This window comes from Chelonoidis abingdonii, chromosome 13 (genome assembly GCF_003597395.2).
Source record: "Chelonoidis abingdonii isolate Lonesome George chromosome 13, CheloAbing_2.0, whole genome shotgun sequence".
Lineage (NCBI taxonomy): Eukaryota > Metazoa > Chordata > Testudines > Testudinidae > Chelonoidis > Chelonoidis abingdonii.
In genome coordinates this window covers 31,008,487-31,031,069 of record NC_133781.1, presented here as the reverse complement: position 1 = coordinate 31,031,069, position 22,583 = coordinate 31,008,487, and the positions used below count along the sequence as shown (strand labels likewise).

Sequence of the window (22,583 nt, the reverse complement as noted above, 5' to 3'; positions counted from 1 at the left end):
TTCTCCCTGCCTGGCTCTAGCTGCTCGGAAGCGCAGTCACCAGCCCACCTGCGCAGGGAGGGAACAGCAACTCCCACAGGCCTTGCCATGTCCCCTGTCTAGCTGCCCCCACGGGTCTGCCTCGTTGTACTGGGTATCCCAGCTCCCTCTGGATCTCTGCACACCTTGCTCCCAGAGCCCTGGGGATAGCAGGGAGCCAGGACTGAACAAGGTGTGCTCGTTCCAGGGACTGTAAATTCTGTAGTTTGCTAAATTAAACTTTGTTGTTACTGTGTGTTCAGACCCCTCCTGGCCCTCCCTGAGGTGGTGACACCAAATCCAATGTACTGGCCCTATGGAGAGGGGGCTCTCAGCTCCTCCATGGCTAGCTGGAGCCTCCCTGGCAAATGGGGCAAAAGCCCCGCTGTGGGGAGCTCCCAGCAGCACTAGTCCCAACCTCCAGCTGCAGGAGGTGCTGTTGGAGCCACTGCAGGAAGAGCTGCAGTGAAAAGTGGCTTCAGCAGGAGATCGGCGCAGAGGTTAGGTTGTGAGTAAGCCGAGGACGTTCTCCCAGCAACTTTACAGAGATCATGTATTTGACCGCTTTCTGGTTGGCTGCAGTCCAGCGCTGCCTGTTGCTGGGTGCGATGACACCCCACTGAGGAGGAAAATGTCTCGTTTGAGCTTCAGGGGCAGATGCTGTTTTGACACACAAAGCACACGCCAGCTGTGTGAATGGGGGAGTGGGACCAGCCCATCTGTGGTTGCTGCCCCACCTCGTGCTAGACGGAGGGTGGCTGGAGCTCTGGAGTGGCTATGGGGTCGCTCTGTGGACCCCAGAGCCCAGGGGCTGCATGTTTAGGCACTTGATGTCTCATTTGGCAGACGAGCTAGCTGTTCCCGTGGGGGTTCTGGAGCTGTATCAGGATCTGGGGAGGAGCCGAGGGCCAAGCAGGACCTGGGGCTGGCCTGGTGTAAGGAGTGCAGGCAGGACTCCAGCAAGGTGAGGTGGTGACTCACAGTTCATTGTAAAGTGGCTGGCACTGGGGGCTCAGTTTTTCCTCTAAGATGCCGTCTGGGGCACACACCCAAGGGTCATTAGTGTCCCACTGCCACTTCAACAGGTGGGCTTTGAGCAGCTCCAAGACCTCAGCGTACTGGGAGTCGGAGGCCAGGTTCCGGCTCTCGGTGGGATCGCTGCTCCGGTCGAACAGCTCCCAGCGGTCCCGGTAGCAGTACTGGTGCAGGGTCTTGTTCCAATGGGTCGGCTGCCTGGCTCTGGTCCGGTTGAGCAGGTCCTGGAAGGTTGGCGAGACGTAGAAGTCCTGGTCGATAGGGAAAGGCGTTCTGAAGTTGAGGTTGTGGATCAGGCGGAACTGCTGGTGCTGGATAGCCCGCATGGGGTAGTACATGGTGACCTCATGGTGGCTCTGGCTGCTGAAGACGGTGATCCAAGGCTGCTCTGACACGAGGGCTGGCAGGAGCGATTTCCCGGTGAGCTGCACTGTCTTGGTGCCGAAGATGCTGTAGCTGGGATAGGGGACGGCGAACCAGTCCAAGATGGTGGGCGTGAGATCTGGAGAGGGGAAAAGAGGGCGATGGTTGCAACTGACAAGAGAAGTGGGGCAGAACAGCCCCTGAAGAGAGATTCGGTCCCTGAGAGAGGAGGGGGCAGAACCCAGCGGGAGGGTGGAGGTCGTCCCAGAACTGCAGCTGGGCCCTGTGGAAGTGACGGGTGCTCCCTGCCATTCCCGTGGGGCCTCCAGGGAGAGTCAGTCACCAGCATGAGCCGCTGGAGGCAGGGCTCCTGGGCCTCTCTCCTCACAGCCTCTGTCCTATCTTTCCAGCCTCACACCTTTGCTGGGCTTCCTTTGTGCGGGGAACAGCCTCCTGCCCCGATGCCCTTTTCTCCTTCACACCCACTTCCTCCAGGCATCCCTCCCACACTGATCTGCCCACCTTGCTGCAGCCCTGAGCCATTGTCCCCCGTTGGTTTGTGAGCCCTCTAGAGCTGGGGCCAGCCCTGTACATCCAGGGGGTTGCCCACCTATCCCACAATCCCCTCTCCCCGGGGTGGGGCACCTTCATGTTCTCAGAGTCCATCCTCCTCCTTCCGGCACCAGACTGGTTCCTGTGGCATTGGGGATTGCATGGCTCACTCTCTTTTGGAAAGACAAGTAAATCCATCCAGCGGGGAGAGAGTCGCCTTTTGGGCTGTGGAGCCAGGACTTCACCTCAGCCATGCCCGTGAGGTCAGAGCATGGGCGGGGCAGATGACACATGATTTGGCATCGCTCTACACAGCACTGTATGGGAGCCCCCCCACCCAACTCCCCTAATGACCCCAGCCCCTGCCTAGGGCACAGAGAAGACGTGACCGCGCTTACCCAACAGGCTGGCATAGGCCTGGCTGACCTGCCCCCAGCGCTCGGTGTGTTTGGGGGAGGAGACCAGCAGGGGCTCAGCAGTGCCCGACCAATACAGGTTAGTCCTGCCGCTGGGGAATGGGATGCCGTTGTCGGAGGTGTAAATCACCAGTGTGGTGTTGTGAAAGCCGGTGCTGCGCAGCTCCTCCAGGACCAGCCCGATCCCTGAGTGCAGAGAGAAGAGCAGAGCTGTGTGGCTGCTGGGGGGGCACCTGAACTTTCACCCAGCAGGAAGGCTGCCTCCATCCTAGCCCCCCACCCCAGCGGAGGGTGGATTTTCTCCTCTCACCCAGCAAGACCCTGCACTGGGGGCTCAGGCCCCCACATCCTGCTGCCCGACCACAGCTAGTACTTGCCTTGGTCCATGCGCCCGATTGTTGTGTACTGGGCAGCCAGGTCAGCGCGAGCGGCTGGAGTGTCTGGAACGAAGTACGGGAGCTGCGGGGGGAGGAAACGCAGCAGCTACTAAGCGGTGGAGCCTCCAAGAGCCGTGGGGAGGGGACACAGGAGGTGGCAGAGCTGAACTGAGGACAGACCCCCTGCCAGTGACTGTGGCTCCATCTCCATGGTCAGGGCTGCTCCCCTCCTAACTCCACGCATCCCCCCGTAACTCCTTGGAGGTGAGGGTGGGGGTGTGAAGAAGGACCAGGGTCACCCCAAGTCACCCCACAGCTTTGCCTGCAGGAGGCTCTTTCCCCGCTCTGCTGCCCAGCTCTGGCCTACAGCGTGGGGAGCTGGTTCCCAACGGCCCTGTCCTACCTGCACGTGCTCTGGGCTGTACGGCTGAGGCTTCCAGTCGGGGATCCAGCCCATGCCGCTCTCACCATTGCCGAACTTCTCACAGAAGGCCCCATACTGGGGCTGGGAATGGCCGCAGCGATGGGGATCGTGGAAGGCGACGTACAAGAAGAATGGCCTGGAAATCCCAAGAGGAGAGTTTGTGACTGCAGCGCTCGGGAGAGGCTGACAGCACGGGTCAAGCAGGAAAGGGCTGCTCAAGCATGGCCTGAGGCCTCCCACGGACCCCAATCCTAACCCTAGCTCTGGGCCACCATCCAGACCCAGTGGGAACGCTAGCTTATGGCCACCAACTGGCTCCAACCAAAGCCTGGAGCTACCTGCACAGAGAAACGTCAGCTCGTTTCACCTCTGATGGATTGGGACTTGAAGACAAGCCCTCAGAGCTGCAAAGCTGGTTCCCATAGAGCCCCCGAGGGTCCCCAAGATGGGCTGTGGAGCCAGGAGTAACCTGATGGAAGGTGCTGACCACTGCATCTCCCTGTAACTCAGGCACAGGGGTACCCTGTGCATCAGGACCAGGGTGCTAGGAGGCAAGGTTGCTCAGTCCCAGAGAGAATCCTGCAGCAGGGTGTGCAGGGCCTCACCTCTCGTCCTGGCTCTGCAGGAATTTCCGGACAAGCAGTTTGATCCGGGTGATGTTTCTGCCCACCTGCAGCACAGAGCTGTTCTCCTCAGTGTACGCGAAATCAAAGGGATACACCGTCTCTGGCCCAACATGCTTCTTCCCAATTATCCCTGCAGGAGAACGAGTCCTGGCACGTCAGGAGCAAGCATGTGAGCAGGCAATTAGAGCAGAGCATACTGCTTTGGTCTTTCCATGCTCCCCTGGGGCGGGGTTAGGAGTTGCTTGGGGCAGCAGGGAAATACTGGCTTGCTCAACCACATTAGGCCTATAGATGCCACTGGTGTCTCTAGATACAGAAGTGAAAGTGACAGTCCAGGCAGAAATGCAGTCAAGACCCCAACTGGGGGGTGGGAGCAGGATCGATAAAAATTGACAAATTAAAAAAAAAAAGAATTTTTTAAATTAAAATTGGATTTTTAAAATTTAAATTAAATCCTGAAAACAGACCTATTTAAAATTAAATTTGATATTGACAACCTATGTTAAGACCAAAACTTATTGTCTATTAAAATAATTTAAATTAAGTTTAAAAAGTAGTATTTAGCAATATATGTTTGCATCCTTCTGGTTAGGAAAACGAAGCACCAAATGTAGTATAAAGGCTGCATATTTAGCTGCAAATCAACAGGTTTGAATGGTTACCAGCCAATGAGAATCAACCTTTCGTTAGGAAAAGGAGAGAAGGACAAACGCAAAGCAAGGTTAAAATTGCAATTTAAATCAAGGTTTCCTGCTTGCTGATTTAAATCATGTCTAAATCGGTGACGTCAATCACTTTGATTTAAAGTGTGTGTGTCTGTATGTAGGACTTAATGAAACTTGTCTAGTGGGGCAGTATCTTAGACACATGTTTAGCTGCCCACCTCTCACAAGCGTGGATGGGGTTCACTGAGACGGGTGTGGGAAGTGGAAGGGCTTTGCACACTCTCCCACTCCCCTCTCTTCCCAGCACCCTGGCTGTTTACCTGTCCGGATATGTGCCTGGCTGAGCAGCAGGGGAAGACTCTGCACCTTGTCAAAGGAGTTGAAATGGTGCACGTCCTGGTGCAGCCCATACATCCCATTTTGGTGCTGCAAAACAGAGACCAACAGTGAGACAAATTGGCCAGAAACATGCGTCCCTGCCCCGGCTGCCCTGCAGAGCCAAACCACGGCCGTCTTCAGGTGCCACGGGCAGAGCATGTGCTACCACTGAGGCACCAGACACTGGGACTGGGCAATAGGCCATCAAGGGAAAGTGGGGGAAGACCCATCGCTTGAGTCATGGCCAAAGCCCCAGAGCAGGGAGTGTAGGGAACGAGCCTTGATGGGCCTAGGGAAGGACTAGCTGAGCTATAGGGCTGGATGCCTTGCAAGTACCGATAGCCAGGCGCTATCGATGGGTCCAGCAAGCGCCTGAGGCAGCAGAACTACACAGACTCCCCTGCCCAGCGCGTGGCTCGGGAAGGACCTACCTGGGGTAAGCCGGTCAGGATGCTGGCCCTGCTGGGGGAGCAGCTGCTGACGGAGGTGAAGGCGTTCCGGAAGACGAGGCTGCGCCCGGCCAAGGCGTCCAGGTTGGGGGTGTTGATAGCGGAGTTGTTGTACACGCCGCTCTCAAAGCCGCCATCGTCCGCTGTGCAGCAGGGAGAAGCAGGGCAGATTGTGAGCTCAGGGCCCGTGTGGGGAGGCCAAACTGCATGGGCTCCGTGGGGATCTGTAACTGGCACTAGAAGAGGGGGTGTATTTGTCTCCACAGGGCTGGTCCACAGGAGAGATTAAGGAGTCTGCTACAGGTGCCAGCGGGGAGACTCTCCTCTAGCTCACCGGCTGATGCTCATGCATCTGTTCTGCGAGCCTGAGTTCAAACCCTGCCATGGGCCCTGCAGTGTTGGTTACACACACCCCAGGCCGCAGCAGCGCACGAGCTGTCGAGAACCAGGCGGCAGAGCCCTCACTGTACAGGCTCTCAGCTGCTCAGGCAGTTCCTGTCCCGGGGCTGCAGCGGGACATGCAGTTAGTCAGAGCAGTGACTCTGGAATCCCCTTCTTGCAGCAGCTCCCATGGGGATGAGTCACCGCTAATGATTTCGTGGCCACTAGGAGCTTCTCTAGGGGTCTGGACTGGGGGCTGCTTGCTGTTCCCAGGGCCTGGGTAGCAGGAGAGTCTAGCTTTGGGTGCCAGATCCCTGTGCCCAGTGCAGGGGCCATCCCTGGTGGTGGGCCCCGCTCCCCAGGTGCCAGGGTGCCCGGTCCGGGGGCGGGCCCCGCTCCTGCAGCCCCCCGGGCCGCACTCACCCACGAGGAGCAGCACGTTGCGGGCTCGGCCGGCCCGGCCCAGCCGCAGCGCCAGCAGCAGCAGCAGGCCCAGCGGTGGCGACCTGGAGCCCCGACCCCGCCGCCGGCGCCCGCCGAGCGGGTACCGCCCCCTCGTCGGTCTCCGCCCCGGGCCGCGTGACACCAGGCCGGAGTCCGGGCGCCCAGCGGCGGCGGCTGGCGCGGTGAGTGCGGGGCCGGGGGTCCCTTGGCCGGGCAGCGAGTGGGGGACAAGCAGGGCAGGGCAGGGGCAGCCAGAGCTCTCCAGGGCCCCCGCCCCGCCGGCAGTTGTGTACCGCAGAGGAGCCCCTGCCCCTGCCCCTGCCCCTGCCCCTGGCAGGGCTGCCGGGTGGGGCCCCCACGAGGACACAGTATTCGGTAGTATTGGAACGGGGCTCCCGAAATCGCTTTGCCCCTGGCTCCCTGAATCCTCTGGGCAGCCCTGGCCCCTGGGCTCCTGGCTATAGGTGCTGGAACTAGGGGTGCTGCTGCCCCCGCCTCCCCTGGCTGGAAGTGGTTTCCATCCTAGACAGGGCTTTACCTTGTGGTTCAGTGGCTCTCAGCACCTTTTGGCCTTCACAACGTCCCCAGCAGAGTTCCAGGGTTGACGGTGTGTGGTGTGAAGCAGCAGCGCTTCCTTTTGTTTTAAACCTGCTGCCCATTCGTGTCATCCGGTGACCCCTGGTTCTTGTGTTATGTGAAGGGATAAATAACGCTTCACTATTCACTTTCTCCATCACAACGTTCAGGAGTTTATAGATCTCTAGCGCATCCCCCCTTAGTCACCTCTTTTCTCAGCTGTCCAGCCCTAGTCCTTTTGAGCGCTCCCTCCTGTGGATGCTCTTCCAGACCCTTGATCATTTTTGTTGCCCTTCTCTGTACCTGTTCTGGTTCTAATGTATCTTTGTTGATATTCCTGTGTGAAATGAGGTTTGTTGTGTTCCTCATCGTGGGTCTTTGTTGCCTTGGCCCGGCACAGGGGGAGAGATGTGTGTTGCCTGCCCCTGCCACGGATCCGGCTAGCACTGACTGTTGTTCCTCTGTTCTCAGCCCTTGGCTTGGGAATATAATCAGAGCAAACTAGCCCCTGCTGTGCCACTTTCTGCCCAGATTGATGTCCTGGGCATTTCTGGGAATGGGCAGGGGGAGAGGCTTCTTTCTTTGCAGCCCCATGTAAAAATTCTCTATTTCCGTCTCTTTGCCAACGAGAGAGAGAGAGAAACCCGTTGAGCAGCACTCTGCCCATGCCAGTCCCTTGGGACCCACTCCCTGCCCTGGAGTGCTGCTGGCCAGTGACCCTCTGGGATTCTGTTCCAGGAGAGGGAGCCAGATCCCATTCTAGGGGGCAGAAAAATTCCACCCAGCAAGTTCTCTGCACTTGCCCCCGGGGCCAAGGCTCTGCCTTAGGAGACCTCACCAGGTGAACAGAGGTGGAGGCATTCCTCAGTCTGGGCCTTGATAGAAGACCAGAAGGAGAGGAGTCCGTCGGGTGGTGCAGACAGTGCCCCATGCATCCCTCCCTGGCCTAGGCTGAGTCTCTGAACCGTCTTCCAACGCAGGTATGTTGGAGAACCAGAGAACTCCACTGAACAGAGCTGCTGAGGACACTGTCTTCTTCCGATCACCATGTCCCCTGAGACCGCTGCAGGGGATTCTAGCGGTGCCCTGACAGACCCAGCTAAGCCTGGAGCATGTTACACACTGGCCTGAATCCCCAAGAAAGCTGCTATGGCAGAGCGGGACCGAGAGGCTCCCCAGAGATGCTGCTCCTACCACACAGTGCAGAGGAGGCTCCCTGTCCTCAGGTGGCTGCCCCAGTATTCTCTGGGGTGGCTGCAGCTTGATCTCATTGCTGGCGTGACCGTGGGCCTGACTGTCGTGCCGCAAGCGCTGGCCTATGCCGAAGTGGCTGGCCTGCCAGTTCAGGTGGGTTGCTTGATTCTAGCCCTGGAGGGTTGTGCCAGGGATGGGTGGAGGCAGCTGTTGCAAGTTCCTTTGCAGAATCACCTCGAGGCAACCAATAAGTATTGTTTCCCCTCCTCTCAAGGACGGCTCCAGCTTTTTTGCTGCTCCAAGCGGCAAAGCGAAAAAAATAAAATAAAAACAGATGAAGCCGATTGGCAGCACTTTGGCGGCAGCTCGAAGAAGGAAGAGAGGGACTGAGGGACCTGCCGCCGATTTGCTGCTGAAGACCCGGACGTGCCGCCCCTTTCCATTGGCTGCCCCAAGCACCTGCTGGCTGGGCTGGTGCCTGGAGCCAGCCCAGCCTCCTCTGTTCATACAGGGACCCCAATGCCTCAGTGCTGGGGACACTGAGAAGTACATCCCTTGCCTGTCCCTGGCATGTGCTGATCTGATCAATGCAGGCCCTTCACCTGGCCTTACATACGCCCAAGCTTAGAGCTCACTCTTTCCATGTGTGAGTAAATCCATAGTGCCCTCTTATAGCACTTACCCCCAATGCCACTACAGCCTGGATGTTCCCAGCTGCAGTAGCTAAATGTACTGTGGTATTGGAGGAGTTTCCCAGTCACAGCCCGGAGGATACTGTAAGTATTGCCACACAGTAAACCTCAAGTTTTTGATGGTAGCCACTGCAAAAGTGCAGAGTTCTAAGCATTATAAAGGGGGCACTGATCACAGTGGGGGTGATTACAGTGGGGGGATGCTTGCATATCCTGGCAGAAGGCTGAAGTTTGTAACAGTTGGGGACTGGGTGGGTGTTAGAGAGGCAGTAACACATGGCAAGGTGAGTGGTTGTGGCAGGGCACTAGGGTGACCAGACAGCAAGTGTGAAAAATCGGGACGGGGTAGGGGGTAATAGGTGCCTATATAAGAAAAAGTCCCAAATATCAGGACTGTCCCTATAAAATGGGGGCATCTGGTCACCCTACAGGGCACATTGGGGGACTGAAGGCAGGCAGCCTCCTGGGACCGTCTATGTTCCTCTTTCAGAAAGTGTGTGGGACAGATATCAGGGTGACGAATGTGCTACAGACATTTCTTCTGAAGATTACCCAATACTTTCCCCTGGGATACTTCCATGGCCAGACCCTTTGTTAACCAATCCCAGCCGTCCTTTCCGAATGCCCAGTTCCTGGCGTGATCAGAGCAGGTTCCCAAGTTGCTATGATTCTGGTGCTGAGGGCTCTGTTTGTTCCTGTGCAGTACGGTCTCTATTCCTCCTTCATGGGCTGCTTTGTCTACTGCCTGCTGGGGACCTCAAAAGATGTGACGCTGGGTCCAACGGCCATTATGTCGCTGCTGGTCTCTTCCTATGCGTTCCATGACCCTGCCTATGCCGTCCTGCTGACCTTCCTGTCAGGCTGTATCCAGCTAGCCATGGGTCTCCTGCACCTCGGTGAGATGATGCGGCCATGTTGTGCCTTGTTTTTGTATGACGCTTCTCATTCTAGCAACTTGTCCCTGCAAGAAATGTCTCTGCTGTTGTCCAGCTCTGACTTCTAAAACCTTGTACTCTGCATGTGTGTGCATGCTGCAGTCTGTACCTAGGAGAGCAGCTTCCTTATAGCGATTTCCATCCTTTGCAGGTTTCCTACTGGACTTTGTTTCCTGCCCCGTCATTAAAGGGTTTACCTCGGCTGCTTCGGTCACCATTAGTTTCAACCAGGTCAAGGTAGGACCTTCTCCTGCATGTGGCCTTTGCCATTTCTTTGGTTTAACTTGCGCAGTGGCCTAATGCAGCGTTGCAAAGTTGTGATAAAAATTCACCGGCCCAGGTGCACGGTCTGCTTAGCTCAGCACAGTGATATCAGTGGAAACATGAAGGATACTTCGCCTGCTCCTCAGACAAACAAGCAAACAAAGAGTTGTGTCAGATGAGTGCACTGGAAGGATTTTGCAGGGCTGGTGTGATGGGGTGATTGTCCTGCACTGCCATCCTGGTGACCCATAGTGGGTTCCTCGCTCACTCCCTCCCAGAGCTGAGAGCATGCTCAGTGCGGGGCAAGTGGAGGTGATGTTCTGCCCGTTGGCTGGGCTTCCTGGTAATTATGCTTTGTCGACAAAGCTAAACCAAGCTGTATGCTTCCCTTGTAAATACACTGTCCTTCTCTCTGCTGACGACGGGGTTTATGGGGGTGCTGCGGGGACAATCTTTGCCATCTGACTGCTGTGCTGGGTGATTTCTCTCTTCTGGGAGGTGGGAGGGGCTGGGATTGGCTGTGAGGTTTGACTAGTCCATGGCTTGGCCAATCCTCTTCATTCCTTGTGGTGATTTTAGGTATTGCCACATTTCCTTTGTGGTTGACCGTAATCAGAGAGGGATGTGCGTCAGCATATGCTTTGCAAGGCACCAGACAACAGAAGACATCAGCTAATCTCTTATGGTTTCATCAAGTGCTCTGTCTGGGAGGAACCTCTGAGCTCTTTTAGCCACATTCACCATCAGCCTCTGGTGATATGTGAGAACTCGAGAGGTGGCAGCTGGACAGTCGTGGGTCAAGGAAAACACTTCAGTTTGAATACCATATTGGGAGAGCCTGTCTGCTTGCATGGGAAGCAGGACTCTGTCTCCATGGGGCTGGAGCTGCCTCAGCACCAAGCATCTGGGAGAATGGGAACTGTCTCCCCACTGAGCCTCCAAAATTTCCTCGGGCTGGGGGAAGGATCTGGAGAAAATTCCTTGGCCAGAGGTTTGCACACAGCTATGTGGTCTGGTCCCTGATGAAAGCTTCCAGGTAGCAGACACAAAAGACACTGCATGGGCCAATGCCATGCTGTTTGGTCTGGCGTTAGGGTTCCTGTCAGGTGCATTTGGGAGTTGGGGCTGTGCTGGGCTTTCACGGGGCCTTTGTTTGTTTGCACAGAACATCCTGGGGCTGCACAACATTCCACGACAGTTTTTCCTGCAGGTGTATCACACCTTCCAAAGAATCGGGGAGACCAGGTCAGCAGACATCTCTGTGCTCTTCCTAGGTTATTCCTTCCACCAATGTCCTGGCGTGGCTGGTGTGGAGGTGGGGGGAAGGCAGGGCTGGGAGAGGCATGTGACTATAAGGGGCAGCTGCCTGCTGCATCGTCCGTCAGATCACACCAGGCACAAGCAGACTGCCCAGTGCCCTGTGCGAACACGAAGCTATACTCCATGCCCTCCGTCATGTTGGATTGCTTTGGGGGTGAGGACATATGGGGTCAGCCTGACTGTTCGTGGCCTCCCTAGTTGCAGGAAAGCGGAGATGGAGCTGTGACTTGTCTCCCTCCCTGGTCCCACTGCTAGAGCAGGGCATTGGGCCCATTGGTGAGCTGCCAGTCCAAAAGTGCTGAGCACGAAGCAGTTACTTGCATGGCTCCCAGTTCAAGCCAGTCCTGGGAATGTCTGTGCCTCACGCTGCCTCCCTGATCCCGGGCAGCCCAAGCTTGTGAGCTCGGTTGTCTCTGTGCCTCACCTTGCCCTGCCCTGCCTCTGATAGCTGCCCCTGTGGTGAGGAAATTACTGAGTGTAATGGGCCCATGCTACTCACTGCTCAACAGCGCCTCCTCGTGGCTCATCTGGGGAATTAGCTCACCGCTCTGCACTCCATCCTGCAGTCGCTCAGCACCTTGACACATTCACTTGCTCTGCAGTCCCCATCTTGCTGGTCAGGAGCTGCAGTGCCTCTCCTTTATGGCTTAGTCCTCTAGCCAAGCCCACCTTCTGGGGTTCACAAAGGTCTCTCCCTATCCATTGTGCTGACTGCACTGCTCCCACAGTGCTTTGTACGGGAACCCAGGCCTCCCCTCTGCACCAGGTTCCAATCTGGGGCCCTCGACCTAGCAGCTCAGGTCTGTTCTCTCAGCCCTCACTGCCCCTTCCCTGGGCTGCTTCCTCCCCCCAGTATCAGGGAGCAGGGCTGCAGGCTTCCTCGCTGCAGCCCCCGCCTCCGTGGCCAGCTTCCTGGCTTTAGAGCAGCCCCATTTGTATCTGCCCGTGTGAGCGTCAGCTGCAATTAAGCCTCCTTGGGTCCTAGCTCCTCTCCAGGAGCAGCCAATGGCTAACTGGCCTCTGTTGCTTCTGTTAACCTTCCAGGGCTCATGTGAGGTGAATGCCCCGTCACACAGGGTTTGCCCTGTGACTCCACACCCTGGCACAGTCCTGTCTAATATGTTTTGGGCGCAGAGGCCAGAGTACATACCCTCTGCAGCAGTGTGGTGAAGGGCTGAAACGAGGGGAGGGAATGGTTGCTCTGGCCAGTTCCGGTTGGAAGTGGATCCTGCTCCACTGATTCCTGTCGGGTTTCTGACCTGGGTCCTTCTCCCTGTTCCCTGAGAATTGATCTGATTGCGGCAGAGATGAGCCTCCTTGCTCAGAACTGGAGCCTTGGCAGGGCTGGACTCTCCCCACGACAGAAAACCTTTGCAGCAGTGATCGCAGTATGTTGTGACACGTCCCGGATTTGGTCTGTTTGCAGAGCCGGGGATGCTCTCTTGGGGCTGGTCTGCCTGGCAGTGCTTGTGGGGCTCAGGGCAATGAAAGGCCACATCCCCAGGATCCATCGGGTGGAGCTGTTGTCCGTCAGGATTAGTCGTCTTATCCTCTGGGCCACAGCAACAGGTTAGTTGACTGCCCTGCCCAGCTCTGACTGATGTCAGCTTCCTCCTGGCAGCACCCGTAAGGTCCCGGAGTTAGCCCAGGGACAGAGGGTGATGAGCAGAAATGAGGACCCTGCAAAGAGGAAGAAACAGTGGGAGGGTTGTGTGCCTGCAGCAAATGCCTGCTGGAAGAATGCTCTGGCCCAGGCTGGCTCTTGGGGGATGTTCTGGGCCATGGGGCCGTTCACCACTAGGCTAGAATCTGGCCTGTGTTGGCAGGGCCCACAAATTGTTCCGATAGGATGGCTGCCTGGGGGCCCTTGTGTGAGATGGGTCTGTTCCCTGGAGGGGCAGCGGTCTGAACCACTGTCCTGACTGGCAGTGTCTGGCCCCTTTTGGGCACCCCCCACAGAAAGGGCCAGGACTGAGTGGGCTGTGGAGGCTGAACACCACTTGCACGGTGGGTCTCTCCAAGGCAGGGCTGAGGCCCCCTGGTGGGAGGTTTGGTCTGCTGCTGCCCATGCTCTTGTGGACAGCAGGCGTCCACCTTGGCTGGAAAGAGTCCCCAGTGCATGTCTCTCCCCTGTGCCTATCCCCAGTGGGCTCGGAGCAATGCCTTCACTGCGGTAATTTCCTCTCTGATGTAGCTCGCAATGCACTCGTGGTCCTGTTTGCGGGCCTGGTTGCCTACTCCTTCCAGGTGATGGGCTCCCAGCCATTCACCCTCACTGGGGAGACGCCTCAGGGGCTCCCTCCCTTCCAGCTGCCGCCTTTCTCCAAAGTTGAAGCCAACAGCACTGTGCCCTTCAGTGAGATGGTGCAGGTGAGTGGTGCTGGGGTGGTGGAAGCAGATGGGTGCTTCCCAGGGTGGTGCTCTAATTCTGTACTGTACCGTTAAATGGCTGAGCAAGCTCGAGAGAGGTGGGATTCCGATGGGAATTGGAGGTTCTTCCCTTTGCTCCTATCCCTCCAGTTGGGGAGCAGACAGGGCTGGATCCCTGGAGCCTTGGGGTGATCTGCTCTTCAGCACGTATGTGCACAAGGCTAGTGGAGCGAGGGGTCCTGTCTCCTCGCTTGGGCGAGCTGCATCATGGGAGATTTCCTCTTGAGACTCGTGCTTCCTGCTGCCCTCAGAGATGGGGGGACAGTGCAGAGGGCACCATCTCTTGCGTCTGCAGCGCTCTCTGCCATGATATACATGCTGGCCTCTTCCATCCTCTCCCCAGGACCTGGGAGCTGGACTGGCTGTGGTGCCGCTCATGGGTCTGCTGGAGACCGTCGCTATTGCCAAGGCCTTCGGTATGGTGTTGGGTCTGCCATGCTGCGTTCCAGGCTCCCAGAGCCTTCGCCCCTCACATGGGAAAGGGTCTCGAGTCAGCTGCCACCGGATGGCGGTGGGGAAGGACCCTGGGGTGGGACCCTCCCCATGTCAAAGAATAGCACAGGGAATGCAGGAAGGAAGTGCCTGGGGACTGTCCCCTGGAGTGCGAGGTCAGTGGGGTCAGGGGTGGGGGGATCACATGGAACATTCCCCCACAAGTGGGCATTTCCCCCTGTAGTTTATTGCCCTGGTGAGGCAGCCCCTGGGGAATGGGGTAGGGAGGTTTCCCATGGCCAAGACATGAGCTCAGTGTTGGTAAGGCTTGTTACTGCTCTCCAGGTATGGGGAGCATAACCTGCAGGGTGAAGGTGGTGAAATGAGCCACTCTCTAGGGGTCCCGTGGGCCTGTGACTCAGGTCATTCCCCCGCAAAGTCTGACTCGCCCCTACATGCGCCCTGCTGCCCCAGCGCCCACGGGGTGCTGGCACAGGGTTCGCGGGAAGCTCTGGGATAAAGGGGTGGGGAGTTCTGCCCAGTGACCTCCTTCTTCTTTCAGCCTCACAGAACAATTACAGAATCGACCTCAATCAGGAGCTGCTGGCGATGGGTAAGAGCTCAGCCAGGGGGATGGGGGATTGCCAGGACATGGTGTGTGTGTTGTGGGGAGCCTCTCTCCCGCCGAGTGGAGTGGGGTTGGGAGTTCAGCCTGGGGACTGAATCTGCTGTGGACCCTCGTCTGCTGATGGGAAGGGGCCTCGGTGGTGGCTGCCCCTCACTGAGCTGATGGGGCGGAGGGCCTGCTCTGCCCCCCACCCCAGGCAGCATCTTGACTACCCTCCTGACTGCACTGTTCACAACATCCCTTCTCTCCCCCCCACCCCCCTGCCAACAGGCCTCACCAACCTCCTGGGCTCCTTCGTCTCCTCCTACCCCGTCACTGGCAGCTTTGGGCGGTGAGTAGCACCACGGAGGCTGGTTGGCAGGCCGGCCTTGTCAGGGCATGGGGGGTCCTTGGTAATGGGCTGGGTGAGCCCAGTCAGGGCCTGGGTTCAGAGCCCAGCCAGTGGAGAGCGGCCCTTTTCCCTCTGCCCCATGTCGGTGGGCCATGTGTGCAGTAGCTTTTCCCTCCTGCCCCCTGAGGCCCCTCGGTCAGCAGCAGTGCCTGGACCCTCAGGGTTTGCTTTTGTTCCTACCCGGGTGATGTATAAAGTGGGGGGAGGATGGGCCTTCCCCGGTGTACTGCATGTCCTGGGGAGGGGCTAGTCTCTGGACAGACAGCAGCTCAGAGCGGGGCTGTCCCCAGTCCACCCCCGTAGGACTCCGAGTCCATCCAGCAGCTCCCCCATCGCACTGGGGAGCCAGCACTGACCCCTCCCCCCCATTCTGCTCTCCTCATTGGACTCTGCATTCAGGGCAGCTGGAAGGAGCTGGCCTTTGTGCCTTCTGCCTGGAGCCTTTGCACGGCCTGTAACGGTGAATTTGGTTTGTGTTCCAGGACAGCAGTGAATGCTCAGACAGGCGTGTGCACCCCGGCAGGGGGGCTGATAACAGGTAGGTGGCCCGCTGTCACCCAGGGACTCCGTTGGTGCTTCCCCTGCCATTCCAAGGGCCACCTCTGGGCCCGGCCCGCCCCAGAGCTTTACATCCTGTTCTCACCAGTGTGAGGCTGGGCTGAGTGTGTGGGAGGGAGGCTGGGGTGACTGCCATGCCGTGGGTCGGGTGGCCATGTTTCACCATCTGCTTCGTGTCTCCCCAGGGATCCTGGTCCTGCTCTCTCTGGCCTACCTGACCTCACTCTTCTATTACATTCCCAAAGCAGCTCTGGCTGCTGTCATCATTTGCGCCGTGGCCCCTATGTTTGACGCCAGGATCTTCAGAACACTGTGGCGGGTTAAACGTATGGGCACCAGCAACCTGCTTTGCACACCTGCCCCGGGCTCCCAATTCCTGCTCTTTGCATGGTTTCAGTATAGGGGGACGGGATCCAGCGCCACCTGCTGGCCATTATTGGCGATACTCTGAAAAGGGTGGGATTTGGTATAACCTCCAGCTGGTTCAAATAGCCGTGAGGTAACATCAGTCATTGGACCAACTTCTGTGGGGGGAGAGACGAGCTTCTGAGCAACACAGAGCTCTTCTCCGGCAAGGCGCTTCCTCTGCCGGACCCGTGCCGGTTACGCAGGGATCTGAGAGTGCCATTTGATTGTGTGTGCACCACACCTGGATGTGACGTAGTTCCCTCCCTCCCCGACCGCTCTGTGCCCTGGTGTACAGAAAGGTGACACCTAGGGGTGCCCTGGACCAAGAGGGGACAGTTTACATGATAATATTCAGCGCCGAGGTGGCACTTCACGTTTCCAGGCTGCTGTAACACATCCATGTGTCCCTGCCTGGGGATTCTGGCCGGGTGTTGTCCCGCTCACTGACCCAGCTCCAGACTCTACCCTTCTTGAGATGAGGCCTTTGAGTATCCCCTCCCCTCCCCTCCTCTCCCCTTTCACCATCTCTGGTAGCCCTTGTGTGGTGCTTGCCCAGATGTTGGGAATGAAGCACACAGGCAGCCCCTAGATGTCCGGATGTTGTGTTAGCACCAAACCCTGGCTTCCTGTGCCCCAATCTGAACCCTCTCCCACCACCAGCAGCCTCCGGCCTGTGATGGGCCATGTGCAAAAGCATCTCCGCTCCCTCGCTACAGATGCGAATGGGCTTCTCTTCCCTCATCCATACCCCTTCCCCTGGCTCCATGGGCTGCTGGCTGACTCCAGGGGCTTCGCAGAACAGCTGCTGAGTGGGAGGGTGAACGAATGGGATGAGGCAATGACTGGGGTCTCACTCTCAGGGCTGGACTTTCTGCCGCTGTGTGTGACGTTCCTGCTCTGCTTCTGGGAGGTTCAGTATGGCATCGTGGCCGGCATTCTGATCTCCGGCGTTCTCCTGCTCTACACCATTGCCAGGCCCCGGATCAAGGTGCGGCTCAGACCTCCTTGCATGGGGTTCAGTTTCAGTGGGGTTCCCGGAGATGTGGGAGGATGTCACTATTGCCATAGGCATCCACATACACACGCACACACGCGCGCCTGTCTGTGTTGGATTGCGGGGGAGTCATGCATGTGTGGTGAGAGACGGGGTAAAGTCCCCTTGGGTGTGAGGGACAATGGCTGGCTGTGTTACCCACCCACCTGCCTCCACTGTGAGGGGGACGCTGGCTCTGGGCTGAGAATTGGAGCATGTGACGTTACCCAAAGCAGCCACCTCTCATCCTTCCCCTCTTGGTTCTTCTGCAGCTTTCAGAGCATGGGGTGCTTTTCATGCAGCCTGCGAGTGGTCTGCATTTCCCCGCTGTTGAGTCCCTCCGAGATGCCATGCACAGATGGGCTCTGGCAGGTATGTTGCAGTCTAGCTTGTTACAAGCCAAACACACCCTTGTTTCAATGTTATAGCTTGTGGACAGTGCTGGGCTCACTGCTGCAGCCTTTGAATATAAACGGGGCCAGAACGGCTGCTCCGCATTGGGACCTTTGTCAGCCTCGGCGCTCCTGGATAAATACAACTCCAAATTCAGATCAGCTCTTCAGGCAAATGCCCGTGAAGCTGATCCTGAACCTCCTGTGATCAGCCAGCTGGCCCTTGAGAGATCTCTCCCTGCAGCTTGTAAGGAAGAGATTTTGGGGAAAGCCTTAGTTGGAACTGGGCTGGGATTCACCCTGCCTGGGTAGGACCCGTTGATGCAGCTATCAAGGCTTTATCCTTCACTTGCTCTCAGGCTTGTCTGGCCTTCAGCATGCTCGCAGTGTAAAGGGCTGGCTGGCTGGCTGGGGCAGGACCGGCAGAGGCTTCGCGGAACTTGTGCCAAACTCATGCCAACATTCCAAACTGCCAGGCCCAGAAAGATCAATTCCTGCTTTAAGTTTTCTGCCCAGGTGGCCGGTGAATGTTCTGCTGGAAATGCCAGTGAGGTGACCACATGGTGTTCTCGCCCTCAGTGTCTCCGCCACGCTGTGTCATCCTGGACTGCACCCACGTCAGCAGCATGGATTATACCGTGGTGATGGGGTTGGCAGACCTGCTGCAGGAGTTCCAGAAAAGGGGCGTCACCCTGGCCTTCTCTGGCTTGCAGGTGTGTCTGGAAAGGGGCAGGGGGAGGCTCTGGCTGTCAAGTTGAACCAGGGACATGGGCACTGCAGCTGCTTCCAAAACCAATGGACTGGTCACCAGATTAGCTCAACCAAATTTCCTTCCCCAGACTATAACTTGGGGCTACACTTGCAATTTGCCAAGAACCTGAAGCCTGCACCTAACTTGCCACTAATGCAGCTGGTGTCAGTGCCCATCATCTCAGATGCAAAGCATGGCCCAGCATGCATTGCGGCCTGGCTGCTCAGGTCAAGATGGAGCATGGCATCTTGAGACCTGCTGTCCTCATGGGCTGCACCTGCCCACTCGAGGGGGGAGGCTGCTGCTATAGTGGCTGCAGAATCGGGGGTTCACTCATATGGATCAAGTGGTGGGGAGGGGCTGCAGCTATCATCTGTGCTGCTCCTACCTAGGGGTTGACTCAGTCCAGCCTCCCTTCCTGAGCCTCCCACGACACGTCTGGAAGTCTTTGCTGACGCTGTGAGCAATGGAAGCTGGACTGTCACAGCCACATTCATTCTGTCCCCTTGTCCTCTCCTCTCTCAGGACCACGTTCTCCAAGTCTTGCTGTCTGCAGATCTGGAGGGATTCCAACATTTCCCCAGCATGGAAGAGGCGGGTAAGTGAGGCCAGGGCCCTGCGCTCTGTAGGGCTGGGAAAGGCTAATCTGCCTCTGGCATGGGACCAGTAACACGCTATAACCTCCAGAGAAATGCCCCAAGTGTTCAGACAAGGAGCTGCTGACTGGGGCTCTGGGGAGACTGTTGAATTGAATCCCTCTGCTGGTTATCAGAGGAAGCGCTTATGGGGTTAGATAGATCTGGAGACCCCCAGAAGTGTGTGTATGCGTGCGCGCTGGCTGCCCTAAGAGAGACTCCTTCTATTTCTTCAGAGCAGGAATTCAGCCTCTGGAAAGTTAAATGCCCCTGAGTCTGTCAGGGCATCTCAGCGGAGCCTAGGCCTTTGCTTTAAATGTCCCAGTTTTGCCTTCCTCTCTCCTTCCCCACCCCTGCGTCTCCTGCAGAGAAGGACCATGGAGCAGAGCTGGATGGCAGGCGCCGAGTCCTGCTTCACAGCACCAGCGAGAACATGCTGCCAGCGTCAGGGCTCATCCAGTGAGGATGGGCAGCCTCTGCCCTTTTGCCCGCCCAGGTGCCGGAGGGTCTCCTTGCCTGAGACTGGCACCTCCTGGATGCTCTGGAGAATGGACACGTGCCACCCCTTCACCCCTGCTCTGGGTAGTTCCTAGTGCACTTTAAGGCAATAGAGCCATGGTAATGCTATCTGGTGAGGGGACAAAACCTGGTCTCACCCCTTTGGGCTTGTTTCTCCATTGCTGTGTCCCGGGGAGCACTGAGCCATCTGACAGTGTGGGAGCAAGTTGCTAGCTGGTGGTGGGAAGCATAGTGTTTCCTGGGGATAGCACTGCCCCCGCAGGGGAAGGGGACATTGCTTTCCAGGGCCCCTTGTACTCCCCTTGGTTTGTTTCCACTGAATCGCCCTGGCTTTTGGGGAAGGTGGTGGCGGCAGTGGGATTGGGTGGAGGGTGTCTGAATATCAGGGGACAATCGGAGCAGGGACGGGCAGTGGAGAATCCAGCCAAGCCCTCAATGGTCTGTGCAGGTTGCCTGGGGAGTACGGGCATTACAGATGCTGGGCCAGACTGAGGTCTGTCGAGTCCGGCTGGGCTTTCTGGCCAGAGCTGAGCTCGGGAGCTTAGTGAGGGCTCTAGCACTTTAGTGACATTATGGACAAGGGAATGATAGTCCAGAAAGGGAATGATGGGGGCGACGTGGTCTGCAAAGGGGTGGAGGGAGCGCAGCAGCGTCTGGGTGGGAGATCTGGGCTTGGAGGAGGTGCTTGGGGTGGGGGCACCAGGACTCAGATGCCTCAGTTTAAAGGTAGCTGTTAGCTGTCACCAGCAATAGAAAACAAACTGCCCCCTCCCCACCCCCATGCACTGCACCCTCTGCAGTACTCATCACCCCACCTGCCTGATAACACACCCCCACACCACCCTGGTTCCAGACACAACTCCACACATTCCTGAGTCCGCAGGCATTGCACACTGGATCGTCCCAAGGTCCATCCAGACGAGCATCCCGTCTCCAGCAGTGGCCAGTACCAGATGCTTCAGAGGCAGGTGTGAGAAATCCTGCAAGAGGAAGATATGGGATAATCTGCCCCCCTTTGAAAATCTCCTGACTCCTGATGGAGGTTGGCTGGTGGAGGTTCTCTTCCCAAACTCTGCTTTTAGTATTTATTATTACAACCCTGCATCTTGTTGTTCACATAAATGTCCAACGCACCTTTGACTTCTAGCCTTTCCCTCTTAATGCAGCGTTTCAAGGACACAGTAGCTGTTCTCTGTGACCAAGGACATGTCTCGCCCACCAGCACTGGGGCTGAGCTGGGACGCTGGTATGCTGCACTAGCACGGTTTTGAAGCTGCTCTCTAATGCTTCAGAATCTGATTTCCTTTGAAAAGAAGCAAGCCTCTAGCTGCTATGGTTGGGGAAAAACCTCACAAGTGTGAAATTAGTGCAAAGAGCCTGAAACACTAGCTCTGAGAGGGGAACTTCTCTGCTCAGCTGGGAGAGGCCAGTGAGGATAATTGAAATGTCACCATTGTTAACCATTCCAGTCCCCGTGTAAGGAAGGAGGTGGAGTGGCGCCGCTCTGCACAATGCTCTGGGGGTGAATTGTGGTGCATTGGGGAGAGTCGGCCACTTCTTATTGTTCTTCCCCAGTCCAGAACGAGCTGAGCCCAAGGAGCCTCTGGGCACGTACAAGCCGGAGGAGCCCAGCTGACATTGTAAATGTTCACACAATCTGCTGTGCGTGCTGTCTCCTGGCCACTCACGTGGGTGCAGCTTATTATTTGGGTGCAGCTTTCCCTCCTTTCCCAGCCTGCAGCCAGCCCAAGTGCTGCTGACTCAGGTTTGAAGGACAACGGAGCTATGGGGGAGGGGAGGGATGGGATGGCTTTAGTTTTGCAGAGCTGAACTTGCTTTCTCCTGCCCCAGGTCCTGATTGGGTGCAGCTGCACCCATGAAATACACATTATGCAATGAAAACAGTTACACCCTGGCTGGGTGCACAATCCTCCTTCCCTCTCAGCTGAACTCCCCACCCCCGTCCCAGCCATGCCCCCTCCTCCCCATTTCAAAAGAAAAGTCATTAAGCCAGGGGTAAGTCTAGTGCTCTAGTCCAGTCTCCATCAAGGAGGTCTGTACCAGCTATGGGCAAATCTATTCCTGTGCCAGTCTCAGGGGCACTGACCTCTCGGCCTCTGGCTACCATAGAGTGTGGCCAGAGAGGGGGCAGCTGGATTATTTTGCTGCTGTGCAGTTCAAAGCTTTTGTTATACACTGACCCTTCTCTGGACATTCACCTGATTCCCCCCTACCTGGCACCTGGTGCTGTCATTGGCGCTTGTGCTAAGCAGGTGTGCGATGCTGCTGAATCAGAATTCTCCACTCAAACCAGGAGTTGCATATGCTGTGCCATGGATCAGGTGTAAATTACAGCACTCAGAGGTGGGGAGTCAAGCCCACTGCTTACAGAGGATGAAAACTTTCTGAACTAGCATCGTCTCTGCTCTGTGTTTCCAAGGGGAACGCTCTGTACCATGAACAGTAAAACTGCGATTACCAATGACTCAGTCTGTGGCTCTTCCATTCCTTTGAGACAGGCAGGTCCAGGCACCAGCACAGCAAGCGCGTGCCTGGGGCGGCAAGCCATGGGGGGTGGCCTCCCGGTCGCTGTGAGGGCAGCAGTCAGGCTGCCTTCGGCGACATGCCTGCGGGAGGTATGTTGGTCCCACGGCTTTGGTGGCAATTCAGCGGTGGGTACACCGAAGGCACGGGACCAGCAGATCACCCACAGAAACGCCGCTGAATCCACGTGACCAGTGGACCACCAGCAGAAACGCCACTGAAGGCTGCCTGACTGCTATGCTTGGGGCGGCAAAAACATAGAGCTGCCCCTGCTTTGAGAAATCGTTTCTCTTTTTGATTTGTAGGAATGACAAAACTGCAGGCACTGCCTGTGACTCAGGAGCCCTTACGGGCAAGAGATGGAGGGTACCCAGTTACGAGTCTGTACCCCGAGACTTGCCTAGACATGGCATGTCTCCCCTGTGATCGATAGTTCTGCAAAGGGGGCCATGTGCAGTCTGTGCTGAAAGCTAAGAACTCGCTGGCTGTCATGGTTATTGAGGGAAGTATGGATGGAAAATATCGTAGGAGTAATGGAACTTGGGATGTTGTGCTCCAAAGCTGCTGGAGGTGAAACTGCTCACCTAGGCTGAGGTGGTTGTGGTAGTGAACTCAGTGAAGAGGGAGAACAGCTGACGTCTCTCAGCCCAGCCAAGCTTTGACAGTCTAGACAAGGGGCAGGCTCTGGCCCTTTACAGGGCACAAAAGGGGGGAACATTGGGGCAAACAGAAGGTGACAAAATGCCCCAGGTT

General features: G+C 57.0%; 2 protein-coding genes across 2 annotated transcripts; one reads left to right on the top strand and one right to left on the bottom strand.

Moving 5' to 3' along the window:
• Positions 1-540: 540 nt before the first annotated feature.
• On the bottom strand, positions 541-6,235 carry SGSH (N-sulfoglucosamine sulfohydrolase). The gene is made up of 8 exons (XM_032797281.2): positions 6,108-6,235; positions 5,286-5,446; positions 4,797-4,902; positions 3,791-3,941; positions 3,165-3,321; positions 2,762-2,843; positions 2,367-2,570; positions 541-1,555 (listed from the first exon to the last, which is right to left on the bottom strand). Exons 3-8 carry the CDS (start codon positions 4,888-4,890, stop codon positions 996-998), a joined length of 1,248 nt encoding a protein of 415 aa, XP_032653172.2. The 5' UTR covers positions 4,891-4,902; positions 5,286-5,446; positions 6,108-6,235; the 3' UTR covers positions 541-995.
• Positions 6,236-6,253: 18 nt separating this feature from the next.
• On the top strand, positions 6,254-21,771 carry SLC26A11 (solute carrier family 26 member 11). Its single transcript, XM_032797215.2, has 17 exons — positions 6,254-6,310; positions 7,685-8,051; positions 9,294-9,486; positions 9,677-9,762; positions 10,955-11,034; positions 12,536-12,678; positions 13,304-13,479; positions 13,883-13,955; positions 14,534-14,584; positions 14,870-14,930; positions 15,473-15,528; positions 15,734-15,874; positions 16,817-16,944; positions 17,262-17,361; positions 17,961-18,094; positions 18,658-18,730; positions 19,136-21,771. The coding sequence occupies exons 2-17, from the start codon at positions 7,854-7,856 to the stop codon at positions 19,228-19,230; spliced, it is 1,788 nt and encodes a 595-aa protein (XP_032653106.1). The 5' UTR covers positions 6,254-6,310; positions 7,685-7,853; the 3' UTR covers positions 19,231-21,771.
• The last annotated feature ends 812 nt before the right edge of the window (positions 21,772-22,583 follow it).

What these genes read in the sequence shown, in the direction of transcription:
- SGSH (XM_032797281.2), bottom strand. Translation starts at nt 4,890, where the DNA reads ATGTATGGGCTGCACCAGGACGTGCACCATTTCAACTCCTTTGACAAG. An exon ending in CCAGGCACATATCCGGACAG is followed by an intron (nt 3,942 to 4,796) that starts GTAAACAGCCAG and finishes GTTCTCCTGCAG; the next exon opens with GGATAATTGGGAAGAAGCAT. An exon ending in AATCGGGCGCATGGACCAAG is followed by an intron (nt 2,571 to 2,761) that starts GCAAGTACTAGC and finishes CTCTGCACTCAG; the next exon opens with GGATCGGGCTGGTCCTGGAG.
- SLC26A11 (XM_032797215.2), top strand. Translation starts at nt 7,854, where the DNA reads ATGGCAGAGCGGGACCGAGAGGCTCCCCAGAGATGCTGCTCCTACCAC. An exon ending in CAAAGAATCGGGGAGACCAG is followed by an intron (nt 11,035 to 12,535) that starts GTCAGCAGACAT and finishes GTCTGTTTGCAG; the next exon opens with AGCCGGGGATGCTCTCTTGG. An exon ending in TTGCCAGGCCCCGGATCAAG is followed by an intron (nt 16,945 to 17,261) that starts GTGCGGCTCAGA and finishes GTTCTTCTGCAG; the next exon opens with CTTTCAGAGCATGGGGTGCT.